The 23,481-nt window shown below is 39.8% G+C and overlaps 2 protein-coding genes and 1 pseudogene across 3 annotated transcripts; 1 reads left to right on the top strand and 2 right to left on the bottom strand.

Annotated features, from left to right (window-relative positions):
* The first annotated feature begins 148 nt into the window (after nucleotides 1–148).
* On the top strand, nucleotides 149–3,622 carry LOC132890355 (uncharacterized; annotated as a pseudogene).
* Nucleotides 3,623–5,283: 1,661 nt separating this feature from the next.
* On the bottom strand, nucleotides 5,284–7,726 carry LOC132890011 (uncharacterized). The gene is made up of 6 exons (XM_060926812.1): nucleotides 7,655–7,726; nucleotides 7,203–7,550; nucleotides 6,296–6,631; nucleotides 5,920–6,030; nucleotides 5,523–5,566; nucleotides 5,284–5,415 (listed from the first exon to the last, which is right to left on the bottom strand). The coding sequence occupies exons 1-6, from the start codon at nucleotides 7,692–7,694 to the stop codon at nucleotides 5,284–5,286; spliced, it is 1,011 nt and encodes a 336-aa protein (XP_060782795.1). The 5' UTR covers nucleotides 7,695–7,726.
* An 11,994-nt stretch (nucleotides 7,727–19,720) lies between these two features.
* LOC132890413 (uncharacterized) lies at nucleotides 19,721–22,036 on the bottom strand. 2 transcript variants are annotated; one of them, XM_060927237.1, is made up of 6 exons: nucleotides 21,920–22,036; nucleotides 21,276–21,656; nucleotides 20,974–21,090; nucleotides 20,787–20,876; nucleotides 20,658–20,695; nucleotides 19,721–20,305 (listed from the first exon to the last, which is right to left on the bottom strand). In XM_060927237.1, exons 1-6 carry the CDS (start codon nucleotides 21,960–21,962, stop codon nucleotides 20,156–20,158), a joined length of 819 nt encoding a protein of 272 aa, XP_060783220.1. In that variant the 5' UTR covers nucleotides 21,963–22,036; the 3' UTR covers nucleotides 19,721–20,155. The 2 variants fall into 2 exon arrangements, with proteins under 2 accessions (XP_060783220.1, XP_060783218.1); XM_060927235.1 differs by lacking the exon at nucleotides 19,721–20,305 and having other exon boundaries at nucleotides 20,318–20,695.
* Nucleotides 22,037–23,481: the final 1,445 nt, after the last annotated feature.

The following is a 23,481-nucleotide window of genomic DNA, read 5'->3' on the forward strand; positions in this document are numbered from 1 at the left end:
CTTTTTTTTCCAATTTTGATTCTTGTAACACATAAAAAAATGGGTGGTAAAGTATTTACAACTTTGTAATGTTGCCATTCCTTCAAAGGCATGAAGTATAGTGTCTAGTGTTGCCCAGGTGATTTGGGACTGTTTAATAGAAGACTCTATGCCTGTCCCTAAAAGGAGTGAGTGGAGGGAGATTGTCGTCGACTTCCAGCATAGGTGGAACTTCCCCAACTGCGTAGGTGAAATTGGCAACAAGTACATTGTAATCCAGGCTTCTACCTCATCCAGGTCCTTGTTTTTCAACTACAAAGGCACCTTCTCCATCATCCTACTTGTTGTTGTTGATGCAAGAATCCAGTTCAGGTTGGTGGATGTAGGTGCCTCAGGGAGAAAAAGTGCCAGAGGTACACTCACCTTCTGTCATTTTGGAAAGAATCTACAGGCAGGCTGTCCCACTTGATTTTGTTGGGGATGAGGCCTTTGCATTGTAGTAAGACCTCCTTTGTCTATTTCCAAAATGTCAGCTAACAGCACCACAGCGAGCGTTCAACTATTACTTGTCCTGAGTCAGGTAGATCGTACAGAATGCTTTCAATATCCTTGTAACTCAGTGGAGGGCATAGCACCATGTGATTTCCATGTGTTCTCAAAATATAGAGACATTGGTGAAGGCTACAGTTACCCTCCACAACTACATTCAATGGGAAAAGGCAGATCAACCAGACTACTGGCCTCTTCAAGGGGCTGACACTCCAGTTATTGCCCTCCAGAGCTTTCCATGGCAGGAGCTAACAATAATTCTTCAGTGACACTTGCTGTGAGGGAGAAGTATTCCAGCGACTTCTCCTCTGCTGCTGGTGAAGTTCCATGGCAGCACAGCTTGGCATGAATGATAACAACAATGAGCCTCAACAATACCTCACTGTCCATCTACATAACAATGTGTATCAAGAAAACTATTTGTTAACAAGGCAAGCATTACATCAATGGCATTTAGCAGATGCTCTTATCCAGAGGAACATACCCAGAGCAGTTGGGGGCTAGGTGACTTGCTCAAGGCCACTTCAACCATTCTTGCTGGTCCAAGGAATTGGACCAGCCACCTTTTGATCCCGAAGCTGCTTCTTTCACTGTTAGGCCATGGCTTCTCCCAAGCACAGACATACACACTCATTTACATTAAATGCAGTATATAAGGCACTTCATCGGAAAATTTATCAGTGAGCATGTCACTGATGAATAACCTAAACATCACCTTTCTTTTTGCTGCTTTTCTGGCCATTGGGCCTTGGGGTTGAGGATGCAGTTGGGAGATCATGGTAATTGCAGGCTGACTTGTTGCTGCTGAATGAATGACTAGAACCTTGAGAGTGAGTCATTGGGGGCTGGGGGTTAAGAGGTTACAGTCATCATGCTCTGCTGTTGATTGAACTGCTTGGGGTTGAGCTACTTGTGGGAAACTGAAAAAAAAGACATTGGTTGGAGACATGGAATGCCATCCATCGATCCATTATCTGTAGCCACTTATCCTGTACAGGGTCGCAGACAAGCTAAAGCCTATCCCAGCTGATTATGGGCGAAATCCAGGTTATACCCTGGAAAGTCACCAAGTCATCTCAGGGGTAACATATAGAGGCAAACAACCATTCACACTCACATTCATGGTCAAGTTAGAGCCTACCCTGCATGTCTTTGGACTGTGGGGGAAACCAGAGCACCCGGAGGAACCCATGCAGGCATGGGGAGAACATGCAAATTTCACACAGAAAGGCCCACCAGCCATGAACCCAGGACCTTCTTGCTGTGAGGCGATAGTGCTAACCACTCCACCATCGTGTCGCCTGACATGGATTGTTCAGGTGCAAATTTGACTGAAAATTTCAAGACTGGAAGCATAAATTCTCCTCTTGAGAAGGGTCAGATGCTGGTAAAAGAACTGACATCAAATGCAATCTTACATAACATTCCTGTCTCATGTTTCCACTTGATTCCCTGTCTTTCATAAATGTCTCATGGAAACTTAAAACAGACATGAACCTTTTTATTTCAAACTCTAATCTCTTCTCCTTTCTGTACCTGTCCCTCAAGCGCTTCCACCTTGTTTTACAATCTTTCTCTAGAAATAAATAACAAAACACAAAAATATATTGGATCAAATATAAGCAGACATACATCTCCAAGACATCAATTCCATGTGTGCCGATAGACAAACAAACTATCCAAACATGAGAATAGAATAGAATAGAATAGAATAGAATAGAATAGAGTGATATCGGTATCCAGGCATGTATTAATATCCCTGTCAGAACAAATTCTGTACATCTGGAAGATTTGCATGTGCATGCAGAATGAACTTTTTTTTTTTTTTACTGAAATATCAAGGCGTTGTTGTTAAACCAGAGACATTCAAAAATGTTGATTCAGAAACATCTTCCAGATGAGCAAATGCTCTTTTCGATACATCTTCCAGGTATATTAGCATGTATTGCATAGATGTCTTGGAGATGTACATGTATGTTTGCTTATAGGGATACCAATACACAATTGGATACAAATGTAATGATATATAAAATCCATAGTGAAAGAGTCTAGGTTCTAAACTGGCTTGCTTGCAGTCCAAACCTGTCTCCCCTTGAACACATTTAGTGCATTATGAAGAACAAAATATGACAAAGGAGACGCTGAACTGTTGAGTAACTGAAATTTTATCTCAGGCAAGAATGGGAGAACATTTCACTTCCAAAACTACAGCAATTGAGATGCTCAGTTCCACTCTCTTGGCCTGATTATCTCTTCTCATGGTCTATCCAAACACTGCTATATTGATGACATTCACTTGTTTATTTCTTTCTTTTCTTTCTTCTGACACACAGGTCTCAGATCGCATCTCTGCTTGTCTGCATTACATCCAGAGCTGGATGGCTAACCTTCACCTGAAGCTCAAGTCAGGCAAGACAGAAGTGATCTATATTCCCGCTCCATCCTCTCCACCGCTAGACTTCATCATCTCTCTGGGGGATATCTCTATGTCACCTTCACCCAGCACAAAGAACCTAGGGGTGAGGTTTGACAACAAACTATCCTCCTCAGCAAAAATTGATGCAGAGCCCCGGATGTGTAGATTCTTCCTTTACAACGTTCAAAGGATCATCCCCTTCCTCACCACCTACTCTACTCAGCTCCTGGTCCAAGCACTGATCCTCTCCAATTTGGACTACTGCAACTCCCTCCTCGGTGGCCTCCCAGCATCTGCCATCAGACCCCTGCAGCTCATACAGAATCCTGCAGCCCACCTGGTTTCCAACCTTCCTTGTCCTTCCCATGCCACCGCTCTACTCGCTGCCCTTCACTGCTGCCTGTTGCAGCTTGCATCAAATTTAAAAGGTTGGTGCTAGTTTACCAGACAGTTAAGGGGTCAGGTCCAGCATACCTTCAGAGACTGATCCAACCCTACATACCAGTTAGAACCCTACATTCCACTATTATTAGTCACCTGGCCACTGCTCCTCTCTGCTCCTCCCCAGCCCATACAAGACTGCTGTCTGTCCTGGTTCCCCATTGGTGGAATGACCTTCCCATCAAGGTCAGAGCTGCTGACTCCATGACCACCTTCAAGTGCAGAACCACCTTTTGAGGCTGAGCCTCTTCCCTGCTTCTCTGCCCACTGTGTAATCACATTGCTATCTTAGCTATCTTGACCAACCCAGGCTGTGCACTGTCTAGCCTGGTCATGATGACTTTCATTTGGCATGAGAACTTTCTTGTCGAGAAGTTCAGCATTTCTTGGATCTGACTTTTGCACTTGTTGTGTGTTGCTCTGGATCAGAGTGTCTGCTAAATGCCTATAATGTAATGTAATGTTTTTGGTCTCCTCATTTCCCTAACATTTACAGAGTTTTATTAAAAGTAGATGTGATGCATCATCGTGGTGAACATGCCGCTGATTCAGATATTTTGAAATGTGTTGTTGGCATCAAATTCAAAATGAGCATCAATTCATTATCCATAACTGCTTATCCTGTACAGGGTCGCAGGCAAGCAGGAGCCTGTCCCAGCTGACTATGGATAAGAGGTGGGGTATACCCTGGACAAGTTGCCAGATCATCACAGGGCTGACACATAGAGACAAACAACCATTCACACTCACATTCACACCTACGGTGAATTTAGAGCCACCAATTAGCCTAACCTGCATGTCTTTGGACTGTGGGGGAAACCGGACCACCGAGAGGAAACCCACTCAGACACAAGGAGAACATGCAAACTCCACACCGAAAGGCCTTCATCAACTGCTGGGCTCGAACTGAGGACCTTCTTGCTGTGAGGAGACAGTGCTAACCACTACACCACCATGCTGCCCAAAATGAACATATATTAAAAAAAAATGTAGATTTGATATCAATGTTATATATTGTGCCAGGCTTGCTCCACCCATGTTCCAGTATGTCACACTGTAAAGTCATTGGTGATGCTCAGAGAGGTCAGTGACAAACGGGGTTGAAGTTCAACCATTCTGAACTCTGAGCAGAGCATTAAAATGCCCGGACTGAAAGCGACGTTATGCTGAGGTCAGTATGGAGGCATGATGCTCTCCTAATAGGAAAACAATGTCAAAGTGAGCACTGAGAGATTTTGAAGCTAGTCATATGTAAGCAGCCTTAGGAATGGTTTTGTAACCCTGTCTAGTCAAGAAACAACATTCAAATCTTTTCTGGAATCTCGTTTGATTGCAACATAATGTCCTGTTTTTTGAATCCTTTAGTCTACTTTACATTGTTGGAAAGTTTTAATTTAAGTGATATTTCGGTTCAAAAGCACTGGCAGTAATGAAGCCTTGGTGTGTATCGTGTAACTGAACCCAGTTATTCATTAAATTTGGTTGATGTAAAAACATACATGTGTGTGTGTGTGTGTGTGTGTGTGTGTGTGTGTGTGGTGGGGGACTTGGATTTGGATAACTCTTTTCCTTTGGAAAATGCCATCATTTAAAAATGTGCTTTGTGTTTATTCAGGTTGCATGTGTTTTCTTTTAAGATTTGTTTTGGAGATATGAAACAGTTAAGTGTGAAAATTACCCAAAAAAGAGGAGAACATGGGGAAAAAATGCTTTCTCATGTCACTCCAAGACAGAACCAGTGTCCCAGTGTTCCAGTGATTTTGAAACTTCTTGATCATTCAGCTTTCAGTTTAAATTCAGTCTGAACAATCATTAATCCTCAACAAAAACATATATCTACAGTCAAAATGAAAACTGATAACAGAATTAATAACATTGAATCAGATCAGAGATCAAATCTAAGTTATAGAATTATATTGTACATCAGTATATATAGTATCTTGAGGTTGTTGTTTCTTTACTCTTCCTCTTTTGGCTCTCCTCTCACTGAAATGTAAGGCAGCATAATTCAGCCCCACGGTGTCACAGTCCTGGAGGGATATCAGATTATTAGACTTTTTATTACACTTATAATGCAGCAATTTTACACTAATTACTTGTCTGTTTACCACATTATTCACATATCCTGAATATTTACCTGATTGAGGGTTTTGTCTGTCACAGAACCGTGTTTTAATCTCACTGTAGAGAAGAAAATGCAACACCAGTTTATCGCTGATAGATAACAGGAACTAACTTGTTTTGATGTTCCACAGCATTAAATGTAACTATAATTAATGATAAAAAGTACAAAGTGTTGCTTTTAATGAATTAAAAATGTAGTTGTTGCAAATTACTGTAGTATAAGAGGAATAAAACATTTCAGGACATGACATTAGTGGGAAAACATTGGTGTGGTAACAGGAACTCCACTTTGTACGAGATCTGTATGTTTAATAAACTGGTATTCCATTGTATATAATGGAAATTTTAGAATTTTAAAATAACTTGAGAATTATATAATAACTTTAAGAAAATCTATAATGCAGACTCACCTCTGTTTCTTCCTTTACAGGTTATGATAAAGATCAAAGCAAAGATCACAACCACACACACTCCCAAAGCTCCAGCGAGACAGATCACTACAGGATCCACGGCAGATCTCTCTGCTACACAGGAAATATCACAGGATTAAATATTAGCTCAGTATTTACTTCTATGCTAAACAAACTCATTTCTTCAGATAATTAAAAATGAAAGAGAATAATAGTTTGAGATGTAGGTTTTAGTAAAAAACAAAATATCTGGAATGAAACAACATTGTACTAAATCTTATTGGATGGCCCGATACAAGCACATAGACAGATATTAGATAGAAAAATAATTACTATACACTCTGGCATATCACTAAAACATGACACGTGTTCTTACCCAACTGTACTCGAGTCCCATTCCCAAAAATGATCTTCCCACACACGGCCACAGCGCAGTAGTAAGTTCCAGTATCATTGATGCTGAGGATGTTCTTGGAGAAGTCGTACACACAGGTGTGTGTAGAAGAGTCGCTCTCACACTGACGGCTGCTGCTGTGATGAGTGTAAATGATTTGAGGATGGGATTGTGGTGAAGCAGCTCTGAACCAGAGCACTTGGTGTTCTGCTGCTCTGCTCTCAGAGAGAACCGAGCACTGCAGAGTCACTGACGCTCCTGCAGGAACCGAGTCCAACACGCTGCTCTGGATCACTGACACTTTTATATCTCCATCACCTGTTCAGCGTGAGATAGAGCATGTGATATGGACAGTTCATATTTAGACCTCTATAATTAATATATTGCATAAATCAGACTCGAGAGAGCTGAGGCATAATGTTTATTACATGTTTTTTTTACATAAACCCAAATTTGTGTTATTCACATCAATGCATCAACAGATAATTTCTCCCTGACAAATATTGTTTTATTGTGCAACCTTCAATTAACTGGAACCCTCCTATCTCTAATAAAACAGACTAAATGCACTGATCAGATCCATTCCAGCATGAGAAATTTAAAGTGTGCATCAAGTGTTAAAAATAATGATATTTTGATTTTTTTTTTATTCACATAATTAAGATTAAATAACAAGATAACAATTCAAAATAATGTGCTCACAGTTGACAACCTGAGAATCAGGGCTTCTGTTAGTTAATCATCAAGTTCATTTTTAAGAAAAGGAAATCTCATCTCTCATCTCATTATCTCTAGCCGCTTTATCCTGTTCTACAGGGTCGCAGGCAAGCTGGAGCCTAAGAAAAGGAAATATTAAACTAATTACAAATGTATGAACCTAACTACTTACCTTTTACTGATAAAAATGTTCCATTTCCAAACCTTGTGAAAAAATCTCTCAGTCCACAGTAATACATGGCTTCATCTGATTTTTCCACATTCGCTATTTTTAAATGGAATCTCGTTTCTTCTTTCTTGATGCTGAATCTTGGTGACTTGAACTCATCTTCAAAATTGGGTTGGTGATGAACTGTGACCATTACACGAGGCTCCTGTCCTACTTTTTGCTTGTACCAAGCAATGACTGTGGAGTCATGTTCTAGCAGTTTAAAGCAGTGTAGAGTCACGTTATCACCAACATCAGCAGTGATAATTAGGTTCTGCTGACCGGTATCATGTGTCTGTGCAGAATCTGCTGCTAGGAATTAAATAACAAACTTTATTCTTCTTTAAAGACACAGAGATTATCAATATTGCACTCAGTGCCTTTGATTAGAAACAATCAAAACCACGGACACTTACCAATTTTATAAAAAAACACTATTATAATCCACATCATCATCAACACCTTCAGTGTGAGCTCTGTGTACAGCATGTCTCCTCTTGCTCCACTGTCAGATGGTCAAACTGAGCACATCTCACTTTGTGCCAGAGATTTATGGTGTGAAACTCTGACACCACAGAATGTTCCACATATGGTCTTGACAAGTGAGCTAGCAGCAGAAGAACCCTGGGCGTGACCTCGACTGAATTCAACTCTTCAAAACTGGCATAAAAAAACGCAGGGAATGAGGTGGATGACAATTTTTGAAAATGTGTATGTTTTTTAGTCTGTTGAGACAATTACAAACCCAAATCCAAAAAAGTCGAAACTGTATTTTGAAATTGAAATTAAAACTGAAAACAGTGATTAGTAAATAACCTTTGAACTGTATTGCACTCAAAACTATACAACAGCACATTATCTGATGTTGTACATCATGAATTATTATTATTATTATTATTATTCATAATACATGCTTTTTTCCAGTTTTGATTCTTGATTCCGCTCCATCCTCTCCACCCCCGGACTTCGTCATGTTCCTGTGGGATATCTGTATGTCAGCTTCACCCAGTGCAAAGAACTTAGGGGTGGTGTTTGATGACAGACTATCCTCTTCAGTGAACATCACTGCAGTGATCTGGATGTGTAGATTTCTCCTTTATAACATTCAGAGGATCTGCCCCTTCCTCACCACCTACTCTACTCAGCTCCTGGTCCAACACTGATCCTCTCCTGCTAGGACTAATACAACTCTCTCCTTGCTGGCCTTCTAGCATCTGCCATTAGAACCCTGCAGCTCATCCAGAATGCTGCAGCCCACCTGGTCTACAACCTCCATCATTTCTCCTACATTACCCCTCTGCTTGTCACCCTTCAGTGGCTACCTGTTGCAGCTCACATCAAATTTAAGATGTTGGTGTGAGCTTACCAGGCAGTCAAGGGGATGGATCCAGCATACCTTTAGAGACTAATCCGACTCTACATGCCAGCCAGATCCCTACACGCCGCTACTACTAGTCACCTGGCCTCTTCTCCTCTCTGCTCCTGGTCATCCTGCTCAAACTGCTGTCTGTACTGGTTTCTCATTGGTAGAATGACCTTCACATTGAGGTCAGAACTGCTGACTCCCTGACCACCTTCAAGTGCAGACTGAAGACCCACCTCTTCAGGCTGGACCTCTCCCCTACTTCTCTGTCCACTGTGTAATTGCATCGTGGTCTTGGCTAACTCACTGGAGTTTTATTTTTCTCTATTTAGTTGTACTTTGTCAGCTCATTTGTATGTTTGAATTGTTCTCCTTGGCTGTTTGCTGATTATTGTTACTTCAACAGAATATTACACTAGGTGTTTTTCTGTCACTTGTTTAGTTGGTACTAGAACTTTCTTGTCTAGAAGTTCAGCATTTCTTGTACTTGACTTTTGCATTTATTGTACATTGCTCTGGAAAAGAGAGTCTGCTAAATGTCATGTAATGTCATGTAATGGAATATATTGGCCTTAAGGGAGCGAAAGCAGTTCCCTGACCTCAGCAGAGAGAACAGTCGATTGTTGGGATGACTGAGAGCCTTCATTCTCTTTCTGGCTTTGGTCCAGTACCACTTAGTGTCATTAGATTGCAGGTCAGGGAGCTTGGTGCAGATGATGCACTCGGCTGATCGCACCACTCTCTAGAGAGCCCATCTGTCCTGCTTGGTGCTATTCCCAAACCAGGTGGATATATTTCCCATTAGGATGCTCTCAATGGTGCAAGAGTGAAAGTTCCTCAGCACCCTCGGTGGAAGATGGACATCTCTGAGATGTCTTAGGCAGGGCAGATGCAAATGGGCCTTCTTAACCAGGACATTTATGTGGCAGGACCAAGACATATTTTGAGTGATGTGAATGCCCATGTATCAAAAACTATCCACTCTCTCCACTGGGGTCCCATTGATGTTGAGGGGCTTGTCGTTTCTCACCTGTTTTGTGGAGAAGTCCATGATCAGCTCCTTTGTCTTGCTGATGTTTAGGAGGAGGTTGTTGTCCTGGTACCAGTTCTCCAGGTTTCTGACATCCTCCAGGTAGGCCTTCTCATTCTTATTGGAGATCAGGTTTACCATAACAGTGTCATCAGCAAACTTGACAATGGTGGTGGAGTCTGATGAGGCTACACAGTCATCTGTATACAGAGAGTACAGCAGGGGGCTCAGAACACAGCCCTGGGGGTTCCAGTGCTGAGGGTGATTGGGGGAGAGACACGATTCCCCACCCTTACTGCTTGTGGCCTATCTGAAAGGAAGTTGAGGATCCACTCACACAGTAATGGGCTGAGTCCCTGATAATTCAACTTGATTGAATGCTTCAACTTTGAGGGAATTATTGTGTTGAATGCTGAACTACAGTCCATGAGCATCTTAACATAATTCCCCTTCCCTTTCCCTTCCCATCAGCTGTGGACGGGGGCTTTGTTGTTAGGCTCCTATTAGTGCCAAGCTGTGGGAGCCCAACCAAGGTGCTGCTCATGCCAAAAAAAAAAAAATCAGGGGGAGACAGCGGCATGGTGGTGTAGTGGTTAGCACTGTTTCCTCACAGCAAGAAGGTTCTGGGTTCAAGCCCAGTGGCTGATGGGGCCTTTCTGTGTGGAGTTTGCATGTTCTCCCTGTGTCTGTGTGGGTTTCCTCTGGGTGGTCTGGTTTCCCCCCACAGTTCAAAGATATGTGGTTAGGTTAACCTTAGACTGAGGTGCCCTTGAGTGAGACACCTAAGCCCCCCAACTGCTCCCTGGGCACTGTTAGCATGGCTGCTCACTGCTCTGGGCATGTGTGTGTGTGTGTGTGTGTGTGTGTACGCTCATTGCTCACGTGTGTGTGTGTGTGTGTGTGTGTACGCTCATTGCTCACGTGTGTGTGTGTGTGTGTGTGTGTGTGTGTGTGTGTGTGTGTGTGTTCACTGCTTCAGATGGGTTAAATGCAGAGAGGAATTTCATAAGTGTACATATGTGTGATGAATAAAGATGTTGTTGTTCTTATTCTTCTTCTTGAGGGGAGCAGCTTGCAGACTCAACCCATCACCCATCATGGCTGAACTCCATTCGAGGTCCCACTGGTCTTACCGTTGCTGTCTGAGCTGCACCACCTGGCATGTGCTGAAGTCCACTGGTTAACAAAAAGCGAACCACCAATGCACTTCAAACTCAGAATTAAAGACACAAACAGTACTGGCTGCAGTGGTTCTGCACTGTCAGAAAATAAAGTACATTACTGTACCTTCAGGGTTACAATGGCTTGTCACTGGGGCAGTACCTTCTAAGCATGGGCGATTGCTCTAAGACAACGAGGGAGGCTCAGCCTCCTCTAAAAATGACGAACATCGTGTAGGATGAATTGCTCTAGGCTTATGTTATAGCCGACCTTATAACATTGCTATTTCAGATCCAGAATCATAGAAATATATGTGCTCAACCCACTACAGTGCGAAATCATTCCGTTATAACTTTCCCCAGTTCGCCTAATGTGTGCATGAGTTTTTCCCCCTCGTGACAGCGCGATGCAGCCCAGCCTCAGTGGACTTCAATGGCATTTGGGAGCTATGCGCTTGTCAATCTCAAAATGCAAGACAGTTATTGGACAAATACAGCGAAAATGCCCGCCCACGGACTCCGAGCCTCACAGTGGGAGGGACATGGCAGTTTCCGCGAGGAGACTGGTGATTGGTGAAAGCGGCCGGATATTTTCTTTGATTGACAGCTCGTTTCAACTATAGACAGGCAGCGGTGAATTTCAGTTCAGTACCATGCAGATTCCGAAGTGGTGTGGTGTATTGTAAGAGATCAGCTTACATTTCGATTTCATTCATTACATACGGTTTCTACCAGCTTTTTTAGTTTGTATATATTTTCATTGTAAATAAAGTTTAAATATAGTGTTAAGTTTGCTATCTTAGTTCCAGAAATTTCGTTTATTTGAGTGACTGAACTTGAACTTGAGGGGGCTAGTCAGCTAGCAAGAAAGCTGCGCACGGATGCCAAGCATTGCTGATTTAATTTTGGCGAAGCCATTTGCCAGTCTTCCTTTCGAGGAAAAAATTAAAATTAAAAAGTAGGGTAGACCAACGCCTCAAATTGACTTGGTGAAAAAGGTAGGGAATAATACTCGTTCCTTTCAGCTCTCCTGGTACGAGAAAGTGAATTGGCTAACAGCAAGTGACCCACATCAACAACAGTAAATAGGCTACTTTAGTAATATGTCATGGATGGACCAAAAATATAGATTCTATTTAAAATGTTTATGCTGAGTATATTATATTGGAATATATATTTTTCTGGATATGAATTAAACACAGCTACAATTTGGAAAACATTTTTAAACAAAAACACAGCCGAGAACATTTCACACTACAGACCTGGATTGAAAGTGAAGGGTTATCAAAATTGTAAATAAAACATTTCTCAGTCAAAATAAGTAACATATAGGGAAAGTGTCATTGAATGAAATGTGTAGCACCCAGCTCTATGTTTGGCTCCCCAAGGTCAGTGCTTGTGCCTATTCCAGAACACTCTGCTGTTACTGCTGAGGTCCCTGACAAAGAGCTGCTTTCAATAATGATAAATTTTTAAACAACATGCCACAATTTTAAAATATAAAATGTTAAAATATACCCCCCCCCCCCAACACCACCATCATGTATATTGGACAGTAGGCTAATGGGCCAAAAGAACCTGTTATTTCACAGTTTGTGATGCTGCCAACAATCAGCCAGATCAGAGGCAAGAGTATGGGCAAAATTGATGTGTTTTTTTCTTTTTTCTTTTAAAATCTGGAAATATCGTAACCGACCAGCCTCCCCTGTTTGAAAGACTACCAGCCGCCACTGCTTCTAAGGTACTTATTTGTACTCTTTATATATTGCTTGGGAACATAGATGTACCTTTTTGCCTCTTAAAAGGCACACACAGTTACCTTGAGGTCCAATAATGAGCCCTGAGGGTACACAAGTGCAGACTGTACCTTGGGGGACAGAAATGGACTCCTACTGTACTTCTATTTCTGACAGTGTGGGAAACATAATTGTGTTATTTTTCATCAGGAAGCTTACTTTTCAAGCAAAGTCCATTTGTTCGGGCCTGACATGAACTTTTCAATTGCAAATTTGTTTAGCATACTTTATTTTTCTGCCCATACAATAATATATTTTTTAAATGATCTTGGATTACTAACTGTAGCAAATGACTCTAATGACTCTTTATGGGTGAGATCAAGTATTTTATTCTTATGAAGCTAAAAATAAGGTTGACAAAATGTTTTTTAATCTGTAACTTTTTGTTATGGCTGTTTAACCATGTTTAATATTAATTCCATTCTTAAAATATATTGCACAAAATAATAAAAGATAATTTCGTCACAATTATTTGCACAATCATCTTGAATCGAGGTCATAATGTTTCAGCAACAAAAAGTTTCTGTTTCCACATTATTATTTAGTGGATTAGTTTAGCAAATAAACAGGAGAACAAGTTACTGAACTTACAGGACGGCTCACCCTTTATTTATTTACAACTGATGAGTTCTGTATTGCACGATCAAAGTTGACAGGAGAATGTCAGGGTGTCTGTGTGTGAGCTGAAGCTTAACCACAAGTGGGTTATGCAGTAAGACAGTGAGCTGAAGTGCACGTAAGTCTACAGAGAAATGGTTAAAGCACAAACTTTGGTTTGGGCCTCTTAGTTCCAGTGAAGGGAAATTGTAAAGCTCCAGCTTACAAAGACATTCTGTACAATTGTGTGATTAAAACGTTGTGGTAACAGTTTGGGGAAGAACCGCATCTGGGTGTGATGGTGAGGTGTTCATGTACAGTACCTTTGATGATATAATAGTGTTCCTAGGAGCCATTTTAACAAGTTAAAGGCCATTAGTGTTCCTAAGAAGCCTTAAAGAAGTCACTACAAGTTCTCTCATCCACTGCTGGCTGTGAGCAACCTCTCTCTCTCCCTCTTTCTCTATCCATCTACCCATCTCTCTCTATCCATCTCTCCCTCTCTCCATCTACCCATATCTCTCTCCCGCTCTCTCTCCCTCTCTCCATCTACCCATATCTCTCTCCCTCTCTCTCCACCTACCCAAATCTCCCTCTCTCTCCCTCTCTCTCTCTCTCTCCATCTACCCAAATCTCTCTCTCTCTCTCTCTCTCTCTCTCTCTCTCTCTTTTGATAATGTTTATTCGGGAAACTGAACCAAGCACATAAAGTCTTGTGTTAGAAGTAGTATTATTCAGCTTTCCATTAAAATAATGACACAGAACAATCGGCTCCAATCAGCATCAAGAGTAACAGCGTTCAGACCAAAACCAGGTGAGTCGAGTCAAATTATATCAGTCAGAATGTATTTACAGATTTTTTTTATTGTCCTACAACAACAATACTCTTTGTTTTAATGCCAGTGTTCAGATGTTCATGGAAAAATGATTATTATCTATATATAGACTTAAATATGGATTTTGAAATAACTTCACTGTAACTGATATTAATTTATATTAGTGTAACCTTTTTACACAATTTATCATTAAAATGAATACATTAAGCTTTAGGCATGTCTAATACCTGTTTTTTTTTTCTGAATTATGATCACGAACATGTGCAAGATGTCTGTGTGGATGTGGGCGGAGTTTTATTCAGGCCTTAATGTGGCTCCTCCTTCAGCACTGTGTAACACTAACCAATCACAATCTCTCTCTCTCTCTCTCTCTCTCTCTCTCTCTCTCTCCCCGCCCACCCCATCTCAGCAACACCATGATACCAAAGACTCAGAACTGATAAATTAAAATGATCTTTCATCATCTACAGCATGTGCTGCAGGTTTCAAAGGTTTTTTTTTCATAGACTTTAATGAATTATGATCAGAGAAGTAAAAATAGTCACTGAAGTGAATTTGACAGTGTTTCATCCACAAATATATTATTTCCTAATAGTTTGCTAAATCAAATTATGCAAATTAATCTAAATGTATTCAGGGTAAATATACACACTGCAGTGGAGGCAGAAATCTTTACATTTAGTTTTAGAATTATTAACAAAGTGGTCTTTATTTCAGTTATGCAAAGTTTGTGTGTGTGTGTGTGTGTGTGTGTGGGTGGGTGGGTGGGTGGGTGGGTGTGCGCAAGCATGTGTAAGGTGTTGAGGTCTGCTGTTTGTGGTTTTGTAGCTCTGTTTGTCTCTTTGCTTCTTCACACACTGCAGCTCTGAGTGTTTCATCTCTGCAGGCCGCTCTGACCGCCCGAGTTGCTTTTCTCACAAACACCATCAGGTTCTCGCCTCTCAAACTTTCCACAGGATGTGCGGTTATTTTTTTTTTCTCTCAGGCCACGCTGTTGTTTTTCAGACACGATGCAAAATTAGAAACATCTCCATAGCGTTCATATAGATGTGTGATATTGTAACTCCTCTCTTCTAAAGCACCAGATTTCACTTTAATCTGCTCTAAACACACAGCAGCATGGTCACGGAGTTTATAAGCCGTCAGATAGAATGTTATTTACACACTCAGTTACTCAGATTCACTTCATCCTCATGATGATGAGCTTAAAAATGGAGTTTTATTTACATCATTATTGTCAACTTACACATTACATAGCTCTGTGTGTGTGTGTGCGTGTGTGTGTGTGTGTGTGTCATTTGCTGCAGGCAGATTTTTTTTTTTTTTGCTAATTTTATTGTTTTGCTGTTCAGTATAAATCTGTGTGCTCGAGTAAACAGGAAGGTACAGCGAGCAAAACCCACACTGACTGTTCCACACCACTCTCAGCTTTAACTTCCCACACCAGACCTGTGTGTGCATTCTGTGTGTGCTGAGGGACAGTGAAGGGGAACAAGCTTCTTATGAGGCCCAGAGCTGTGAAAGGTCGCATGTCTGACTTGTTTATAGAGCCGGGTGCAAAAGTTTGCATCCCCTAAGGTTTTTGAATCTCTGTTTTACCAATTATATGCAAATATGTTGGATCTTAACACATTTCCAAATAAAATAGACTCCAAAATTAAAAATAAAATTTGGATTCATCCTACAAGAAGAAAATAATCCAAAACAAGGGAAAATAAACAACAGTAAAGGATCCTTTAACTGACAGAATCCAGTTATTCAGAACAGAAGAAAGAGGCCTTAAAGGCAAAACCGGGCAGTTCAGTGATTAGAGAAGATTTATATCACACGCTGGAAGAGAAATGCAAACTTCTGAACTGATATTCAGGGGGTTTTTGCCCTTTTTTATTTATTTATTTTTTTATTTTAAAAAATTTTCTCCCCAGTTTGGCCCATAAATTCCCACCCAAAGGCCATCAGCTAAAATCAGTTGTCGTGCTGAGAGGAGATGTTAATATTAAACACACTGCTGATCCCCAACATGTCTGTTCATGTCTCAGTGAAAAACAGACACTCAAAGTTTTCACCCCCTCCACGTGTCAGGCCGAGATCCAGCAGCAGCTCAGCACCCTGCAATGAACTTCCTGATTTGAGGCTTGTGGGCGGAGCTTCTTATAATCCACCAGATCAAAAGATTTTCACTTTTTCACTCATCAGCTGCCGAGTCGCCGCAGGACACAAACATCTTCAGGAACATTTATCAGGAACGTTGTCCTTGTGACCACCATCTCTTCTTTATTAATGTTTTGGGAAAAAAAAAAAACCTCTTAATAGGAGAACTGGACTAACATTACATTTGCTCATGCTGGAACTTTGCTGTGGTGCAAGAGGAATTAAAAAAAAAAAACAGGATGTGCTTTTAATGGAAAATAATCAACATCCGAGTGGAAACAGGAACTCTGCTTCATCACTGTGGATTGTACTGAACTGTATTGAACTGTATTTCTTTTTTTTTTCCTTTCACATTGTTATCTATATGTACAGACCACATTGTCTTGTGCTATCTGAACTGAAAAACTGAAAATACAATTTGATATGGATTTATCTTGACATGACTTAAAGCCACAGCCCTGCCCTGTAACCACAGACTAAACCCAGAGTAACTCTAAATAATCCCCTCATTTATCCCCATCATCACGAGGTCTATGTGGTAAAACACACTCTCATTGTATTTCTTTCTGCCATCTTTTTATTTGAGATGTTTCTGTAAGATAATTCTTCTTCTTCATTTTCATCTCTAACTCTCTTCTTTACTCAAACTCATCAGTGCTCACTCTCTTTAACCCTTTGCTTGTCAGAGTTTCACTCTATGCACACTGACACCCCATACTGGCTCCATCTAGTGACACAGCATTTGTTTTTGTCTTATTACTTGTTACTTTTTGCAGCCAGAGCCCTCTTTTAGGCCCTATTGGGCCCTTTCACATGATGTCATCATAACTGTAGATTTGTTTACGTGGCCATATTGCTGGGCAATCTTTGTGTTTGACAAAGACTGGTAGAAGTGTACACGAGTGATAGTAAGCCCAATTTCATAAACATTGACAAATAAATTTATAGAAGTTACATCTAAAAGAACAATGCCAGAGACCTGTAGTGCTTTTGGATGTAATAACAGACTTCCAGTCTGACAAATCAAAGGTTGACTGCCTTTCAGATTTTTCAAGTGTAGGTCATGAAAATAATTTTCCCTGACACCCAGTTATTTTTGTTTAGTGACTGAAAGCTACTGAATTTGAATCACAGACCTCTAATTTTATTAGTTTTGTTTAATAGAACAATTAATTAATTTATCTCCATGTGGCCCTAAATTCTCTGTTTTTTTTTCCCTGCTTCACCATGACCCAATTCAAGATACTACTGTACATCATGCATCACGTGGTGGGCTTTCCCTGTTTGCGCAAGGCATCGTGGGATACAAATTTGAAACAGGAGAGAAAAATGAAGGACGTGAGTGTGCAAATGAAACGTGAAAGACTGACTACAGTAACAGAAAGCAAGAAGAAAAGACTTTATGTCATAAATGAAGGAAAGGAAATGCAGGACCAAACTAATAAATATCGGCGGTCAGCGAGCACCTCGGTGTGATCAGCTGTTCATTTAGTGACAGAATGATGGAACAGTCAGTGCACGCTCAAAGTAAACCTGTAGATGGCAGTAATGCAACACTGTGGATGCCAGCTGCTGTAAAACCCACAAGAAGAAGAAGAAGGTAAACCTGTGCATGCGCACACGGACTTCCTCTGTCTGCTTGACTGTGCAATTTCATGCACATTATTTGCTTGGGAAGCCCCTCAAATTAAATAACTTCCCAGCCACAGAATGGTCTGATATTTTTGTGAGAGATTGCAGAAATAAACATATATCACAATGACCAAATTTCAGAGGGAAATACATTTCACTGTTTTTATGAAATTGAAAGGCCATCTCATTTTGAGCCTGGTTTATGTTTTCACCACTTCCCGGTGAAAAACATAAACCAGGCTCAAAATGAGATGGATTTTTCTCATTATTTCACCACTTCCCGGTGAATAATGAGAAAAATGGTGAGCTGCAGTTAAACAGGAAGACTGGATGCCACAAAGCATTCCCGTGTGTGTGAAGAACATTTTATATCAGGTTAGTATGAAAGCTCTGTTCAACATTAAAATGTAGACCTGAATGTGGACTTTTGTTTGAACGTGATATATTTTATTATGGGTGGCATGGTGGTGTAGTGGTTAACACTGTCGCCTCACAGCAAGAAGGTCCGGGTTCGAGCCCCGTGGCCAGCAAGGGCCTTCCTGTGTGGAGTTTGCATGTTCTTCCCATGTCCGCGCGGGTTTCCTCCGGGTGCTCCGGTTTCCCCCACAGTCCAAAGACATGCAGGTTAGGTTAACTGGTGACTCTAAATTGACCGTAGGTGTGAATGTGAGTGTGAATGGTTGTCTGTGTCTATGTGTCAGCCCTGTGATGACCTGGCGACTTGTCCAGGGTGTACCCCGCCTTTCGCCTGTAGTCAGCTGGGATAGGCTCCAGCTTGCCTGCGACCCTGTAGAACAGGATAAAGCAGATAGAGATAATGAGATGAGATGAGTTGTTTGGTCGCTGCTGGAGAAAGCTGTGAGTTTAAATGTAATTGAACTGAATCCAAATTTCAGATCTCTGGTCTGGTGAAGTGCATTATGGGAATGTCTTGTCTGAGAAGGAGATACGCCATGCTGCTTTCAAATCCCACCTTTTCTCAGGAGAGGACAAACACCACTCAGAAATTATGTTTATAAAAGACTCTGCCTTCTGATTGGAAGACAGTGCTGGACTATTTATTTATTTGTTTGTTTGTTTTATTTGACACATTTGTCTGTACATTAATATGTATGACTCAATTACTTGTCAGAATTTGTATTTGTTGTTGATTGTTGTGTTGTTTATGTTGCTCTGGTCAGCAAACTTCACAGGAGTTTCAACACCATGGACAGCGACAAACTTTCACGCCTCTTTGCACTTCTCTCTGAGCTTAAACTCTAAAAATAAATAAATAAATAAATAAATCTTAAAATTGTCATAAATTCATCAGTCTGGAATTGATTGATTGATTGATTGATTGATTGATTGATTGATTATTCAATCCCATCCTGAATATTAAGCAACATTTATTTAGCCAGCAGAGTGCATTATCTGTTTATATTATATTAAAATATTTAATGTATTTTGTGTTCCATCATTATCACTGCTGAACCTGATCCAGGCTTGAGGCGAACCATGTTTAGTTGTGTGGCCCGTTCCTTTCTTCACATTCACAACTACAGGCAATTTAGAGTCACCAGTTACCCTAATTGCATGTCTTTGGACTGTGGGGAAAACCAGAGCACCCAGAGGAAACCCATGTGGACATGGGGAGAACATGCAAACTCCACACAGAAAGACCCTCATCAGCCACTGGGCTTGAACACAGAACCTTCTTGCTATTTGACTAGTGCTGTAAATGTGATCGCAGAGGTGGGTGAATAAAACAAGCCCCACCCCCCCAGTTAATGTGGACGTCACAGTGCTTAACTTATGTTTAAGTCCAAGCCAAAACCTTTTCAAAAATACACCAGTCATGGAAATTCCTTTTCTGTCAGTTGCAAAGTTTTCAGAATTTTATTTATGATTTTTTGTTACATTTTTAATGAAGTTGCTCTTTATTTATTGTGTTTTCAGCAAAAGTCAGAATTACACAAATGAGGCCACGAAATCTGAAGTCATACAAAACTGAATTATTTTTCACAAGTTCACTGTTAGTCAAAGTTTGGAGCATTACACTTGAAGGAAATAATGGTGGGGAAAACATCAGGCATTACTTAAGTATAAATAAACAAAACATGTGGGAAAGAAGTTTAGTTACAAAAAAAAAATCCCAGACTTCTCTGTTTTGGCAAATTACATATTATTTTCCTTCTAAAAATAGATGCATTTTTCAGTTGAATGAGACAAGTTCAAGTCTCTAATTCTTATTTGTTTAATAATCTTTTCATCTCAATATGAAAAATATGGACTAAATTAGTGTACAGTCAATATTTTAATTTGCTAAACTCTTTTCATTGTATTTGCAATGCAATACTGTAATATCATGTGTTATGAATTATTTCTGTTACACCTGACAGTTTTCTTCACATCGGAGTACACACACTCATCTGATGAGCCAGTTTTCTTTTTTTCAGCTTTGGCTTTCCTCTTGGAGAATTGCAAAGCTGCATAATTCAGTGTTTCAGCTTCAGCAGATTCCTGAATAATAATAATAATAATAATAATAATAATAATAATAATAATAATAATAATAATAAATCAGGAATCGAACACATACTGTATTGGTAACTGCACTATACACAGAAAAAGAGCAACATCAAAATAAAAGCTTGGGATTGTTACACAAATCTCATCAATCTAAGTGTATAAATTATATCTAGAACATTATAACAAACAGCAGAAACATTTCACACATATAACTCACAAAACTAGTCATCAGACTCCTCGACAGAAACAAACAGAAATTACCCATATAGTATTCTGTACAGTTATATAGTTGAATTACCCATACAGTGTATAATAGTAAAAAAAAAAATTGTTTCACACGTACCTGCTTCATTACTGGAGAGTTTTCTACTGAAGCATTTACTATTAATACAGAAACACACCGATTAGTGTTTTTGAAAGAACTTTGGTTAACTGTATTTTTTTTTATTAATCTGATGACAAAATCACTTACTTTTATCCCATTTTCTTCTCCTCAGGATGAAATAAATGAGACAGAAAATCAGAAGTGCACACAAACCCAAAGCCGTTCCCAAACCGAGCACTGAGGAATGGAGAGATCTGGTCACTTCTGAGAATGTGATTTCACTATATTATGAATTAAGGATGATTAATTAATAGTGAATTATCAGGCATCTGACCTGTTTTCTCTTGTGTGTTCATGTTCGTGCTGTTTCCATGCAGTGTTGGTTCACAGCCCACTGAATTATCACCCAGAGCTGGTTTAGATGTTTCTGATTCAATAGTAACATGTTCACCTGGAAACATTTATCATCATTCACTGACTAAAAGTCTGTAACTCAGTGTAGTTGAAGAAGAAAACACAGTGAACATTTCACTACTTCAGGATTATTTGTCTTCCAGGTTGAACATGTTAATGATAATAAGGAAAAATATCACGACATTAAACCAGGAGTTTAAGAAAGTTTAGTGGAAATCCTACCTTTAATTTTTAAATAAGTTCCATCTGCAAACACAAGGTTGGAGTCCGTCAGTGCACAGTAGTACATGGCTTCATCAGACTGAATGGTGTTTAAAATGATCAGATTGAAGCAGTTTGAAGGTTTTTCTATTTGGAAACGTGACTTTTGGAATCCATTGTAAAACTTCTCTCCGGAATTTTTATATACTCTGACTATAATTTGAGGCTGTTTTCTGTTCGTTTGCTTAAACCAGTTGATTATCCTCACTACATTTTCAGAAATACAACACTGCAGAGTCGCCGAGTCTCCGATATCCACACTGAGCTCTTTATCAGGCTGATAAACTCCTGACTCTGTGAGGGATTGTGCAGTAACCCAGCGTCTACCAGGTTGGACTGGATCTAGAAAAGAAAACACATCACACAATATTGTACAGTATTTCAGATATTAATCAACACATTGGGCTATTAAACATAACTTTAAACAAATAAAAACATAAAGTTACTTCTACATCCAGCTCCCCAAAAATACCTTTAAAACAGTAGGTCATAATAATAATAATAATAATAATAATAATAATAATCATCATCATCATCATCATCATCATAAATCATTCCAGCAACAATGAAGATGAATATTAGTTAAGATTACTCTTATTACTTACACATTGTGCTGCAGATCAAACTCAAAATCCAGAAGGTTCTCATTTTTTAAAATTTTATTTCTTATAAATTCGACAGTGTTTGTGTCTCATTTATGAACAGAATGTGAATGTGCTCGAAGCCTCATTTGAATTTATCCTGATACTAAAGACACTCTGCACTAAGGACGTCCCAGAGTATGACATGTAATTGTTTTTTAAAAAAGTCATGACAAACAAGCACGTGGTCTTCTGACGTAGGCACATCTGCCCCATATTGTATTTTCCATATCTGTGTTTCGGTTTTGCACTGAAAGGAAAAATGTGGTTTATTTTTACCCTCACGTGCGCCAAGACTAACACCTCATTGTTGCTATTTTAATTGCTGTCTTTATTCAACTTGTTTATTTTGAATCTGTCAAAATATAAACAGTATCATAAATAAAATCAAATACTCAGGACTGTATAATTGTCACTACATGCACACTGAATTTACACTAGATTGTTTTAAGAAATGTATGTAAGAATGTTAAAAGTTCTTCAGTTGTATTATTACCCCGCCCATGACGGAGTAGGCGGGGTGAGGTATTGTAATCATTGGGGTTTCTTTGTGTGTCTGCCTGTTAAAAATCTAGCGTCTAGACGGTTGCACCGATTGACTTCAGATTTTCAGAGTAGGTGAGCAATGGGCCATAGATTACCTGATTAAATTTTGGGGGTAATTGGGTCGAGGTGAAGGTCAAGGTCACCAGAAAGGTCAACCTTTCGGTCAAAATAACATATTTACCATTATAGCTCAAAAATGGTTGCTGATTGACAGATGTTTACTATTATGAGCATATTGGAACTCCCATATGGCCTTTCATTTGGCACCATGATATTTGACCTTAAGTGACCTTGAAAGGTCAAACTCAAGGTCATGGATTTTCAAAGGGCTATAACTTGCAAAAGGTTGATGGTAGACAGATATTTACCATTATCAACTTATAGGAAGTGCCATATGTCCTTTCATTTGGCACCATGATCTTTGACCTTGGGTGACCTTGAAAGGTCAAACTCAAGGTCATGGGTTTTCATAGGACTATAACCTGACAGCTGATGATTGAGAAATATTGCCATTATCAACATATAGGTAAAAAATAAGTGCTGCTGGGCGAGGTTTGTTTTGCCTGGAAACACTTGTTTATCTAGAGTCTGTGTATGACTAGATTTCACTCTCAGAGCTGGATGCTTCCATCTAGTGGTTAAAACTTTATCCAGTTGGAGGTGTTTTTAACATATGTCTGGTGTCTGTTGTAAATGAAGGTTGAAGTTAAAATGACTCTCTGACATTAGAAGAAGAATTGTCATGAATCGGGACACTGAAGGTTTTGATAACGCCTGAGCTTTAAACACTTTTCCACATCGAGCTCATCATTTACTCGACCATCTCCATCACTTATGTTTATTTTTATTTGCTTGACATGTGTGAGATGATCAACATAAACACAGAAAATCTTTGTATTACAGGTTGCAAAATTATGGTTTTCTTAATGTTTTACTTTTCTTTTCCATGGTGTATTTTTATATCATGTGATGAAGACAAT

This window comes from Neoarius graeffei, chromosome 8, assembly GCF_027579695.1.
Source record: "Neoarius graeffei isolate fNeoGra1 chromosome 8, fNeoGra1.pri, whole genome shotgun sequence".
Lineage (NCBI taxonomy): Eukaryota > Metazoa > Chordata > Actinopteri > Siluriformes > Ariidae > Neoarius > Neoarius graeffei.